Source organism: Astatotilapia calliptera, unplaced genomic scaffold (assembly GCF_900246225.1).
Source record: "Astatotilapia calliptera unplaced genomic scaffold, fAstCal1.2 U_scaffold_63, whole genome shotgun sequence".
In the NCBI taxonomy this organism is placed as follows: domain Eukaryota; kingdom Metazoa; phylum Chordata; class Actinopteri; order Cichliformes; family Cichlidae; genus Astatotilapia; species Astatotilapia calliptera.
Window position 1 is genome coordinate 54,666 of NW_020535804.1, and position 13,974 is coordinate 68,639.

The 13,974-nt window shown below is 40.3% G+C and overlaps 1 protein-coding gene across 11 annotated transcripts in view; it reads left to right on the forward strand.

Annotated features, from left to right (window-relative positions):
• The first annotated feature begins 217 nt into the window (after window positions 1-217).
• Window positions 218-13,974, forward strand: part of LOC113018338 (protein NLRC3-like) — a 39,531-nt gene continuing 25,774 nt past the window's right edge. Inside the window, exons 1-8 of one of the 11 annotated variants that reach the window (XM_026161389.1) lie at window positions 218-281; window positions 6,198-6,329; window positions 8,934-9,056; window positions 9,173-9,295; window positions 9,412-9,534; window positions 9,651-9,773; window positions 12,339-12,461; window positions 12,578-12,700. In XM_026161389.1, coding sequence (XP_026017174.1) covers window positions 6,247-6,329; window positions 8,934-9,056; window positions 9,173-9,295; window positions 9,412-9,534; window positions 9,651-9,773; window positions 12,339-12,461; window positions 12,578-12,700 — 821 coding nt within the window. In that variant the 5' untranslated portion in view covers window positions 218-281; window positions 6,198-6,246. The remainder of the gene's footprint in view (window positions 282-6,197; window positions 6,330-8,933; window positions 9,057-9,172; window positions 9,296-9,411; window positions 9,535-9,650; window positions 9,774-12,338; window positions 12,462-12,577; window positions 12,701-13,974) is intronic. The other 10 variants (XM_026161395.1, XM_026161391.1, XM_026161394.1 and 7 more) reach the window with 10 other exon arrangements.

Sequence of the window (13,974 nt, forward strand, 5' to 3'; positions counted from 1 at the left end):
ATTTACTGTTACATTGTTTTATATTTCCATTTCTTGTGTTGTAAAGCACTTTGTGATTTTTTTTATCTGTGAAAAGCGCTATATAAATAAATTTTACTTACTTACTTGCTTTGATATTGTCATTGCTATTGTTCTAAATAAAGTTCATTGAAAAAAAAACGAAAAAAAAAAAAACGCCGTCGGGCATCTCGGCATATCCGCTCTTTTTGCACATGCGCAAAAGAAATCCTTCCTGATTGTTGTGGCGCAGATGATTTTCTTCTGTGAAGCACCTTTAAAAGGTAATCAAAGCGGTCTTTATGTTTGTTTGTTTTTCCCTCGCTAACAACAGCAGTATATAGTTTAGTTTTTTTTCCCCTGCAGAAATGACAGGTGTATGTGAGTTCATTGTTCATGTCCTTGACAGACTCACAACTGGTATTGTGAAGAAGGCTGGAAGACGGCCGATCGTTAAGTGCGCCATTTTGTGTAACACTATTCTCCAGCAGCAGTTAGATGTAGGTTACCAGCGGAACACAAGGTTCTCGTTAATGCAGGTCTTTACTCATTAACAACAACCTCGAATAAAGGCAGCTTTCTCTGCCTCAGTCAGTCAGTCGAAAAATGAAGAGGAGACGCCGTACTCCGAACTGCAAAGTCACTAGTCTGGACACACAGTGGCCTTCTTGAAACGCATTTGTATGGAGTTAAATCAGGGCCATAATGTTTGTGTAGTTAAAAGAAAAATTTGAAATCGAAAACATGTAAACTGAAAGCAAAAGTCACATTTTTAGAGTGAACTTTGAAAAAGAAAGAGTTGTATTTAAAATAAAATCAAACGTTTTGAATATTTGTATTAACTGAAAACCCAATGGTTCTTTTATCTATAATTTCTCTGAGTAAACTTTATTTAAAAATTTTCATTATTCTTTTTTTCATTATTATTATTTTTTTAAAAAATCTATTCAGTCTCAGATTACATTTTTCAGATTCAGATCTTTTAAATTAATGTACAAAAAAAATTCTTCAGGTTCGGATTTTTCTCTCAGCTTCAATTTTTTTTTTTTTCACTTTCAGATCTCTATTTTTCAGTTACAGACTTTTGGCCCTGTTTTGGCCTGGTGGGCGTGGCTACACAGAGAGGGGCGGGGAATCATGAGTGACAGCAGACCGCTACAGGCTCAAGATGGTCCATTTTTCATGTTGCCTTCAGGAAACCTGGGAATGAACATAATTTATCAAACACCTCCTGCACTGTATTATTTGATAATGTTTAGAAAACATGTCATGCATAACTGCTAAAACTCAGTTACTAAAGCTCTTTCAAGCAGTAATGTGTACAAATTACGCCATAACTGATCAATTATGAGACGTTTTCCCAGCCACTACGTGAGAAGTGGTCATTTCCCATGCTCTCAAGGTAGCGTGCATTGTATGGGTGGGGGCTGCTGTTAACTTGTCCCTCAGTGAACGATGGACAACACTTCCAACAACACTGCTGGCGCGAACAATCAGGTGAGTGTTTAAGTTTGGAACAATTACACTGCAGTCTGTGAATACTACGAATTTAAGAAGTGGCTATTGTTACGGTTAATTTTTCGGCTATTCTGTTTTTTTATTTTATAACGTTTTTTGCTGAAATGCTAGCTCAACAGAACCAGATAATGGATGGATGAGAGTCTTGCAATAAATTGCCATAGCGCAGGTGATGAAGACTGCATCCCAAGCCCGATTAGTTATGGAGTCTTTTAAAATGTTTTCCATATTTTTGGGGAAGGATCAAATTGTTAATATTACTTTACCTATTACCTATTACTTTACCTTTCGAAGTAAGTTTCAGCCGAAAATGATAGCGAGGCGTTTCTGTTGAGCTAGCATTTCAGCAAAAAACATTATAAAAACAGAATAGCCGAAAAATTAACCGTAACAATAGCCACTTCTTAAATTCGTAGTATTCACAGACTGCAGTGTAATTGTTCCAAACTTAAACACTTAAACACTCACCTGATTGTTCGCACCAGCAGTGTTGTTGGAAGACGACGCCATCGTTCACTGAGGGACAAGTTAACAGCAGCCCCCACCCGATACAATGCGCGCTACCTTGAGAGCATGGGAAATGACTTCTCACGTAGTGGCTGGGAAAACGTCTCATAATTGATCAGTTATGGCGTAATTTGTACACATTACTGCTTGAAAGAGCTTTAGTAACTGAGTTTTAGCAGTTATGCATGACATGTTTTCTAAACATTATCAAATAATACAGTGCAGGAGGTGTTTGATAAATTATGTTCATTCCCAGGTTTCCTGAAGGCAACATGAAAAATGGACCATCTTGAGCCTGCAGCGGTCTGCTGTCACTTGTGATTCCCCGCCCCTCTCTGTGTAGCCACGCCCACCAGGCCAAAACAGGGCCAAAAGTCTGTAACTGAAAAATAGAGATCTGAAAGTGAAAAAAAAAATTGAAGCTGAGAGAAAAATCCGAACCTGAAGAATTTTTTTTGTACATTAATTTAAAAGATCTGAATCTGAAAAATGTAATCTGAGACTGAATAGATTTTTAAAAAAAATAATAATAATGAAAAAAAGAATAATGAAAATTTTTAAATAAAGTTTACTCAGAGAAATTATAGATAAAAGAACCATTGGGTTTTCAGTTAATACAAATATTCAAAACGTTTGATTTTATTTTAAATCCAACTCTTTCTTTTTCAAAGTTCACTCTAAAAATGTGACTTTTGCTTTCAGTTTACATATTTTCGATTTCAAATTTTTCTTTTGACTACACAAACATTATGGCCCTGATTTAACTCCATACATTTGGACACACATTTCGACGTGTTATCTGAAACCTTTAATCAAAATGGTTATTTGTATATAAAAATTGCATACACATAGAGCAATCAGACAAATTTATAAATCGATTCCCCGACTTTGCCCCAAAATAAGCGTTTAGTTGGCTTTATTTCCTGTGAAAGTGAAACTTATACCACAGTACTTTACTGTAGGTCAGTTCTCCCCTAGATTTAAACTCTGCAGAGTACCTTGGCTTTTTAACATTAACTGGGGCCTAAACTCGACTTGAAAGGTGCTAGAGAACTTCTGACTCCCTATGTGGGAGTTGGTCAAAGATAGGCGAACTGAATTGGTGAATTGGTAAAAGATCACTGAACAGTGAAGCAAATGCGGAAGTACCTTAAACTAGGGCTGAACGATTATGGAAAATAATCTAATTGCGATTTTTTGCCCCAATATTGCGATTGCGATGCGATATGCGATTATTTTTTAAGGTCTTTGTCTTCTGTATTATTAAACAAAGACAAGCAATACATCATATAGTATGGCCAATACTATATTACATTAATTTTAAACTGTTCTTTCCTGGAAGACAGACCTCTGTTATGATGACATGAGGTTATGCATGAATTGATGACTGACATTTTTATTTAACTTCTTCAATCACAACAGTATATTTGAACATACACAATAGTTTATTTTTAGCTTACAAACATCTGAGCATAAAGTGCTGACAAGGAACCCTGGTGTAAACATTAAAATGAAAGTCAGTACAATGTGCAGATTGCAGAAATATACATAAAAAAATCAGTGGCTTTACCACACTCAGTTTTTCGACATCTGTGAACTACTAGACAGTCATTCAATTAAAAAATAATATTAAATAAATAAAACTAATAAATAAAAAATACACACATCTTACTGATCTCTGCAGTCAGTAACATTACACATAAAGTGCAAACATAATAGCAATTGTATAAACACACACACAAACACGCCTTTAAAATTTAAAGGCGTGAAATTGGACGGTCTAGCCTTCTGATTAGCGTCACCGCTGTCTCGGTGGCGTTTAATAAACTCGGCCGTCTGCTTCTTGCTATCTAAACTATAACCAGACACTGGTGTAAATTCTCGACTGTCTCATACTTCTGTTTAATAAGTTTTCTGTTTGACGTTTAGTCAGCTGTGTGAAAACCAAGGAGGAACCCACCCGGGGGATTAATAAAGTTTTATTTTATCTAATCTAATAACTTTAATCTCAGCCAAACCGATTTACTCACGAACAAACAAAACACTGAAAAAAGCCCAACAATAACATTTTTAGGTTGTCTAAGTGACTTATATATTACGTTTAACCCGAGCAGCGAAACTCCGCGGTGATCTGAAAATGATGTGCCGGGAGTTGTGCCGTTCTCGGCCGCATCAGTAACCCTCGAGCTCCCGGCTAGCTGTCGAGCTGGTGGGTAGCAGATGCCTCTGAAAACGTCGAAGCACTTTTGCAAATATGGGATATCTTGATAAACCGAGCAGATATTTGATGTTTACACAACTACTTTCTCGCCTGAAAATATGTTAAGTTTATTTTGTGACCCAGAAAGATTAGTATGAGTAATTTTAAAACTTAGTAGCGGCCGCCATTGCTGGAAACTGGAGTTTGGCTGGGCCGCGCTATGAATTCTGGGATATGGTAGTAATTTGGACAGCCTTCGGCACGTCGCTGTGACGTAATCGGTCTACAAATGCGGCCTCAGGAGGATGCAGCCCATGAATTTGGACATGTCCAGAGTATAATCGCAGCCTTTGCGGTTAGAAAATTGCACTTGATCATGTCGCGATATTATCGCAAATGCGATATATCGTTCAGCCCTACCTTAAACCTACATTCTTTTTCATGAACAGCAGTGGGCTTATGGCTGCAGGAAGTTATTTTTATAAATGTATAAACACTTAAGTAAGTTTAAGTGTTTGTACTTTTTTGACTTAAGTTTTAATTATTTCAGTAAGAAACTGTCATTTAAAGAAATAGATGCAAGTCTGCAGGCATGGATGGAAACTTTACTGGTTGCCATGCAGTCTCAAAGTGGTAATTTTAGATATGTACTTAATAGTAATTTGGGATGGCTGTAGCTCAGGAGGTAGAGTAGGTAGTAATCAGAAGGTTAGGATAGGATTCAACTTTATTGTCATTACACATGTATAAATACAGGGTAACGAAATACAGTTTGCATCTAAACAGAAGTGCAAGATTAGTAAGTGCAATAAGAGCAATTCTATACAGGTAAGTTGAGCAAATATACAGATCTTGAAGAAGAAGTTGTTGAGTTCGTTTTCCTTCTCCACAGTCCCCCCCCACTGTGCTTTTCTTGGTGTTGTGGCCTGTGATGGTTTTCAGACCATTCCAGACCACCCTCCTCTCCAACTTCTGCTCCACCTTCCTCCTGTAGGTGTCCTTTGCTTCCCTCAGGCAGCGTTTCACCTCCCGCTGTGCTGCTTTCATCTCCTCCTTCACTTTGCTCCTGAAAGATTATGTACAGAGAGACCAGAAGTTCTATGAGTATATCTACAGTAGTGGAAGCGTAGTGCTCTGAGCAGACTATAATAGTGAACAGTGTACTAGGGCTCCCACAAACGATTATTTTGATAGTTGACTAGTCACCGATTATTTTTGCGATTAGTCGACTAATCAGATCATGCGTCCATTGGAGGTAAAATGTACAGATTATTGCACCTGCATGCGTCTGCTCTTATATAACTATCATTAGCTCACAGCTTGAAGTGTTTAAGGTATGTGCTAACCAAAAATAAAAACAAGATGATGATTTGCAGATTGTCTCAGTGAAGTTTAATAATAAACTCAGCCATCTGCTCATTGCTTTCTACAATATAACAGGGCACTGCACTGGTGCTGCCTAGGATTTTTTTAATCGCACCATTGAAAAATTAGGTCACATGTGGGACCAAATTGGTTTGTTTGTTTGAGAGATGTTGCATGCGGTTAACTTTCAAACATTGCAGTTTTGAAACGGAAACCAGTGAGCAGTTCATTCTGTGTCTATTCTCTTTGCAATATTTATTATTGCTCATTGATAGAAAATAGGTTCTTATATGATTAATCAATGGGATAATCAATATTCAAGGTTATTCGACTACTAAAATAATCAATAGCTGCAGTCCTGAATGGCATGATCTAGTGGATTGAAGTACAGTCTCACCTCTGTTTTCTGTCAGTTAAATATTTGTTTTTTGCTTGTAATGAAGACAGGTATCTTTTATAGCACTTTTTAAAATTTCAGCACCAAACCAAAGCGATTTCCTCTAACAGAGGAAAGTTGATATGCAACAAGGAAGTTCATGTTTGAACCCTTACTAGAAGTGATAAATCAGTTTTATTGTCTTTATATTTTTGTCTCCCACCTGCTTTGCAGATAAAGGTAGAAACTGTTTCTGAGCTCATATTGATGTGAATTCAGCAGGATGGATCTGTGTGAAGATCAAGAAGTCCCTTCCTCCAAAATCAATCCATACCGGAAACACAAAATCCAGACCAAATCCCAGAGGTAAGATGTCACAAAGTGTTCAAAAGAGTAACCAGAACCAGCCAACCTGTGCTGAGACAATGAAATCAATTAATCGATACTAATTAGGGTTGGGATTTGACTATAATTTATTGATTCCAATTTCATTATTGACTTATAAATTTAATTCCTTATTGAATTTCTTATCGATTCTCATTGGCTCCACTTTGAGAGTCACCACCATTTCTAAGCAGCATATCAAAAACATTACATTCATGTAAATTAATTGCACGTTTGCAGGTTTTGGAGGCATTTCCCCGCTCTGTTGTAATCACTGTTGGGGTTTTTACTAAAAAAAAAATGTAATATTACAGCTATATAGATATAAGATTTTTTCATATCACGATATGTTTTTTTCATTTCAGGCGATAACGATATCTATCACGATATAAGCCAAATAACTATATTTGTAAGATTTAAATGTGCCGTTGCTCACAAGTAAAATGTGAAATAATCAGCAGCTTGTTTTTATTTAAATATTTATTTCCCATAATAAGTTCAACAGGGTAGATGTACTTAAGGAACATGAGACTTTTTCAGATAAATAAAGGCAAATATTGCAAACTACACAAAAGGCAGCCGCTAAAGCGTTTAAGTTTCAAAATAGAACAAACGAAACAGACTACTAAATTGTCAATTCCACTTAGAAACAAAATATTAATTCTAAAAATAAATCTTAGTTTGTTTTACAGAAGAACAGACAAAACTGACTAACTTTTGTCAATATCAAATAAACTGAGAACTAAAAGGAAATTCTCAATCTCTCCTTGTTGTATAGCTTAGCTTTTCAAACAGTTTTAACAGTTACTTTAGTCTGACAAAAGCCGAATGATGAATTGGCGCTTGCAGCTACGTCCACATGTACACGGGTATTTTTGAAAACGGAGATTTTCCGTTTTCGTTTTAAAAAATAATCCCGTCCACACATAAAGGCAGAAATGAAGGAAAATGTTGCTATGAACATGCCAAAGCAGCAGGTGGCGCTAGATTCCTAACCGTGCAGAAATGTTGGCCAATCAGAAGTCTAGAAGCCTCGGTGGGAAAAAGTAAACAAAGCTGGGGCATAGAAGCAGAACCGAGTCGTATGTGTGGAGGGACAGTAACTGTGTGTATATGTAAGCATTTAAACACTGCAGAGAGTAGAATTAACAGTAACAGTATTGTAGAAATTCATTTCACCGAAACAATAACGTGGCGCACAGTGTGACGTCAAAAAATGCGCACACCTTTGACGCTGCGTTTTCTCCGTTTTTCTAGTCCACAGGTAAATGCAAAAACGGAGTTTTCAAAAATATCCACCCTGGCCGGAGTTTTTAAAAATCTCCATGTTCAGTGACCAAAAACGCCGTTTATGTGTGGACGAAAGGTGCAAACGCATAGAAAAATCTGCGTTTTCAAAAATACCCGGGTACATGTGGACGTAGCGCATGCACCAGTTTATTGTATTTCCAGACTTGCTTTCGGCACAATTTACAGTGAACGCTACTCTGTTTTTTGTCAGACTTGAAATAGCCAAAATACCTTTACACTACGGAACTTCTATGGCTCTTCCGTTCGACAATCTCTCCGGCATTGGAACCATCATCTGTTTTCTCTTCGGTAACCTTCGGTCACGCTCGATTGATTTTTCTAGTCGGCACACTCATTTCCTCCATTACCTGGGCGGTACGGTGGCTGGCTGCTTCCCAAACAAATACACATGTGCGGCTTGGCACTTGTGCTGTACGTAACAAGGCACGTGACATGACGCTGCGGCTGTGATTGGTTCGGCTCTGCGCTACTTAACAGCTATTGGCTGTTCTGTTTTTTTTTTAAGAGGACAAGAGCGGCGAGGTCTATCGCAATAGTTTAATTTTTCTATCAAGAAAAAGTTCTATCGCGATACATATCGTTATCGTTCTATCGCCCAGCTCTAATTACAGCATTACTGTTTTCTTAAAAGTAATGCAGAACTTTACTTAATTACTCCTAGAAGAAAGTAATTTGTTACATTAATCCTGACATTGCTTTTGTGTTTCTCCATAAAATGACATGAAACTCACTCTCATAATTACAATTTAACAATGTAAGTCTATAGGCTACAGTCCTACACACCAACGCAAATCCCTATCTTAATGAGGACACATGATATTTCTCTTAGTGTTTAAGTATAAACACAAAGCTGACAGGACAAAGAGACTTTAAACTGATCGCCACAGTGATTGTGCTTGAGTAGAAACATGAACAGGTAGAAACAGATGCTGCAGCCTTACTGTTCATCTGTTTGTTATCTGTTGCAGTTCAGGCTTTGGCTTGAGTCGACATTCACTCAGCTTTAACATTGCTTTGAGTTCTTGGAAAGCTTAGTGTTAACGTGCTGTCTGTGCAGCTGCTTGCACACAGTGTTAGCAGAATAATGCAGTTGTTTCTGTCCTGGACTGTTTACTTTATCATTGTTCTCTTGTCCTTTTGTGCAATAAAGTAATTTCAATCAAAGATTGTTGCTTTTCCATCCATGATTGTAGCACAAGTGGACCCAATAAAGAATTGATTCTTGATTCCCATCCCTAGTACTAATGTATTGTACAATTTTGGGGCATTTCTCAGGGTCCGTGACAGAGTTGTCTCTCCTGAATCTAAACATGAATCGAGCTGCGTGTCCGTCAGGAGCGACATTTCAAAGGATATGGGAATTTCCTTTGATGGACAACGGCCTTCTGCTGCAAAAAAGTAAGCAGAAACGGTTACCTGTGCTGAGACAATGAAATCAAATAATCCGTATTAATGTACATATTAAATGTGTGGCCATATTTGCTATATTGTACAATTTTTGGGGCATTTGTCAGGGTCCGTGACCGAATAGTTTCTCCTGAATCTAAACATGAATCGAGCTGCGTGTCCGTCAGGAGCGACATTTCAAAGGATATGGGAATTTCCTTTGATAGACAACGGCCTTCTGCTGCAAAAAAGTAAGCAGAAACAGTTACCTGTGCTGAGACAATGAAATCAAATAATCAGTATTAATGTACATATTAAATGTGTGGCCATATTTGCTATATTGTACAATTTTTGGGGCATTTGTCAGGGTCCGTGACCGAATCGTCTCTCCTGAATCTAAACGTAAACCAAGCTGCGTGTCCGTCAGGAGCGACATTTCAAAGGATATGGGAATTTCCTTTGATGGACAACGGCCTTCTGCTGCAAAAAAGTAAGCAGAAACAGTTACCTGTGCTGAGACAATGAAATCAAATAATCAGTATTAATGTACATATAAAATGTGTGGCCATATTTGCTATATTGTACAATTTTTGGGGCATTTGTCAGGGTCCGTGACCGAATCGTCTCTCCTGAATCTAAACGTAAACCGAGCTGCGTGTCCGTCAGGAGCGACATTTCAAAGGATATGGGAATTTCCTTTGATGGACAACGGCCTTCTGCTGCAAAAAAGTAAGCAGAAACAGTTACCTGTGCTGAGACAATGAAATCAAATAATCAGTATTAATGTACATATAAAATGTGTGGCCATATTTGCTATATTGTACAATTTTTTGGGGCATTTGTCAGGGTCCGTGACCGAATCGTCTCTCCTGAATCTATTTTTTATTTTTTTTATTTTATTTTTTTTTGCCTGTCCCGTTTGGCTCTTTTGCCATCAGAATTGTTGTCTAAAGGCAAAGAAAGATGCCCAATGGATTTAATTGACCATCCCAGCCTTGCCGTAATGGTCCATTTGATTCACCTTTTATTGTTTATTTTATTTTCACTTACTGAATACGGGACAGACTTGACTGGGGGAAAGAAGGGGAGAAAGAAAGAGGGAAAGAGAAACAGCTGAGAAGAGGGACGGGGGAGAAGGGCAAAAAACAAAAACCAACAGAATGAGCAGAAAAAAAAAAATAATAAAATAAAAAATGCATATATCAATCACCTGGATCACCTGCTGAGAAAGAAAAAAAGAAAACAAGCAGAAGAGAACAAGAGTAATAGAATAAACAGCATCACAATGATATATGGGAATATGACAGTAAATACTAAATATTAAACATTATTGTGCAGCACATAAGATCAACAGAACACAGTGTGCTTTGAGGTAGGAGCCAAAAAGGGTGTAGTTTGTGGGTGTGATCACCCGTGTGTACACCTGTGAGCATGGACGCGCTTGTTTTTTAAAAAGGTTCCTTCATGTAATGATCTGCTAGAGGGTGTGGGGGGGCCACAGCCCCGTCCTCCAGGGCATGAAGCAGGTATGGAGGAGATCAAAACTCCAGACATCCAGAGGCCCCCAGAACACAACAGACCAAGGAAGACCAACAGAGGAGCAGCCGCACCACTGTCCCAGAAAGAGCTGAGGAGAGTCCCAGATGAGGGCTCACTCAGCAGCCGCGGAGCAGAAGCCAGGGGGAGTTGCAGTGACGCGCCCATGAGCTCCGCCAGCAGCCAGCTGTGCCTGAGTGACCGAGCCCCAGGCCGAGAGGCCGGGGGCACCCCACCTCCGAAGTGGCCCGAGCAAGCCCCAGGCTCCAGGCCCCGATAAGCGGCCGCCAAGGAGTGAGCCGGTGTGTACCTGGACGCCCACCCCCGGACACAAAGAACCACCAACGCACCGATGTCTGAGGGAGTCCGCCACTGGCAGGGGAAGTGGTGGTAGGGGGAGATGGGCCTCCAAACCTTGGAGGGCCTGAGATGTCCCCAGAGAGGTGGCGCCTGACACCCAACCTGACATATAGACACAGACATACAGGCACACACATATACAAACCTCCATTCCCACCCTCATGCTCTCATATGCTCTTACTCCACACTCAACCAACGTGGAGACAGACATAAAGAGACGCTGTACACACGATCACACTCCCCAAGCGTACTCTACAAACCGGGTCTAGGTACCCTTGCCCCTGGAGGGGGAACAGCACCCAGACCCAGGTGGTGTTACCCTTTTCCCTGCGGTGGGGGGAGGCAGACCGCCCCGACTCCGCAGCAGCAGGGAGGCCCCACACCCCAGACCGCAGTCGGACGGCCAACTCCTCCTCCTAGCCTCCCCGCTCCAGCAGGTCGCAGAGAACGGGGGTGAGAGAAGACTCCAAACCTCCCTCCACCCGCTCATTGTAGTGTTGATGCATATGTGTTCTAAGGTGCATTTAAAACCCAGGAGGGCATGGAGCTACCTGCCAGAGAGCAGCAGGTAAGCGCATAGTCCCTCCTGATAGCCCTCAATGTCTACGTGTATTTAACCTTGAGAGGTGGGCAACGACACCAGGGGTGGGGTGTACACCCTGATGGTACTTTGGATTCCGTGTATTGTGCCCACCCCCAAGATCCTATATGTATGTGTAATGAGAGTGTGAGTAATGTGAATGTCTAAGTTGTGAGATAAAATTGAGGCAGAGGCAGCCAGAAGGGGACGGGGGGGGGGGTAGCCTCCTCTGCACCCTGGTGACATACCCCTACTCCAAGGTCCTGCATGTGTGGGTGGTCGTGGTGGAGCGGGAAGAGGGAGGCAGCTGGAGATGGGGAGGGAAGGAAGGGAGGGGCAGGTGACCCCTCCCTGGGGCCAGCTCCCCCGCTGACCCCAGTAGGCACCCCCATACTCCGCGACCCGCCAGACTTTAAACTGATCGCCACAGTGATTGTGCTTGAGTAGAAACATGAACAGGTAGAAACAGATGCTGCAGACTTACTGTTCATCTGTTTGTTATCTGTTGCAGTTCAGGCTTTGGCTTGAGTCGACATTCACTCAGCTTTAACATTGCTTTGAGTTCTTGGAAAGCTTAGTGTTAACGTGCTGTCTGTGCAGCTGCTTGCACACAGTGTTAGCAGAATAATGCAGTTGTTTCTGTCCTGGACTGTTTACTTTATCATTTTTCTCTTGGCCTTTTGTGCAATAAAGTAATTTCAATCAAAGATTGTTGCTTTTCCATCCATGATTGTAGCACAAGTGGACCCAATAAAGAATTGATTCTTGATTCCCATCCCTAGTACTAATGTATTGTACAATTTTGGGGCATTTCTCAGGGTCCGTGACAGAGTTGTCTCTCCTGAATCTAAACATGAATCGAGCTGCGTGTCCGTCAGGAGCGACATTTCAAAGGATATGGGAATTTCCTTTGATGGACAACGGCCTTCTGCTGCAAAAAAGTAAGCAGAAACGGTTACCTGTGCTGAGACAATGAAATCAAATAATCCGTATTAATGTACATATTAAATGTGTGGCCATATTTGCTATATTGTACAATTTTTGGGGCATTTGTCAGGGTCCGTGACCGAATAGTTTCTCCTGAATCTAAACATGAATCGAGCTGCGTGTCCGTCAGGAGCGACATTTCAAAGGATATGGGAATTTCCTTTGATGGACAACGGCCTTCTGCTGCAAAAAAGTAAGCAGAAACAGTTACCTGTGCTGAGACAATGAAATCGAATCTAAATTTATCTTTATTTAAAAAATTCGATATATTGCCCAGTCCTAGTCGGTATGTTGGAGCCGAATCTTCAGCCCTGCAGCAGTGGGGAATTATTTTGATCAGCAAACCATGCAGCCACTCACATGCAAAGACAGACTGGGCCCATGCTATTATAGCCTCTTTTTTCATTTAGTATGTAGGTCATAGTACCTGGTCAGCTGGGGTTCCAAAACTATCTCAGCAGGTACTAAAATATGACTGTCAGACTGCATGCTACAGATTGGCTGGTCGGTGGCATCAGTTGATATGTCATCATTCATGAAAATCAAAAATGCAGGTTTAGAAACTTGGCAACAACGGAAATGGCTACAAAGAACAACATTGTGGTACGCTAGTCTGACAAAAAACAACAGACCAGCAGCAAGTATAGTCTTGCCTCAACGTCCACCTTTATTGTAGCTTATGTGTCACATACGAATTGCATCACGGGATGTTCGGACGCATTGCTGCAACAACAACCACGTACATTAATTGGCACTCGATTGTAATGAAACTAGTCAATCCGAGTCGAGTTGTGGCGAGTTGATCCAAGTAGGTAGTAATGGAAAAGGAGCTTATGTGAAAGAAGGAAGGGGGGGAGATGTTCCAAGACAACAAGTGCAGTGGTACAGGCCAAGTACACAGAGAGACCGGGGAGCCAGATTTAAATACAGGCCTGTCGGAGAAAAGTGAACAAACAACCAAAAATGTAAAATGAGCAGCATCGACTACTCATTTGCAGAATTCTTAAAATTAGGAGATGGCTAAAGTGATACCTCCTTTTATTTTCAGCAATTTTTCATTGTGAAGGACAAAAGGTTTCAAACTTGTCCAGGCCTTAAACCTCTTGCATGTTCTCCCTAGTTTTAGCAAATGCATAAAAATAAGGCTATTTCTCTGTATTCAAATATTCATTTAAATACAGAGAAATATGAATACATTTAAATTTTTCTTTTACATTTTTTTTAGATGCCTTTTAGCAAAGTCCAATCTAGCCTTTCTATTCTTGAGGCGTATCAGTGGCCTCCACCTTGCAGTAAACGCTCTGTTTTACTTTCATGCATTCTGCTTTTTGTTGTAGATATTGATACACCTACCTTCTGGAGAGTGTTGTTCACTTGGTTGGCTGTTGTGAAGGGGTTTCTCTTTCCCATGGAAATGATCCTTTGGTCATCCACCACTATTGTCCTCCTTGGACGTCTACGTCTTTT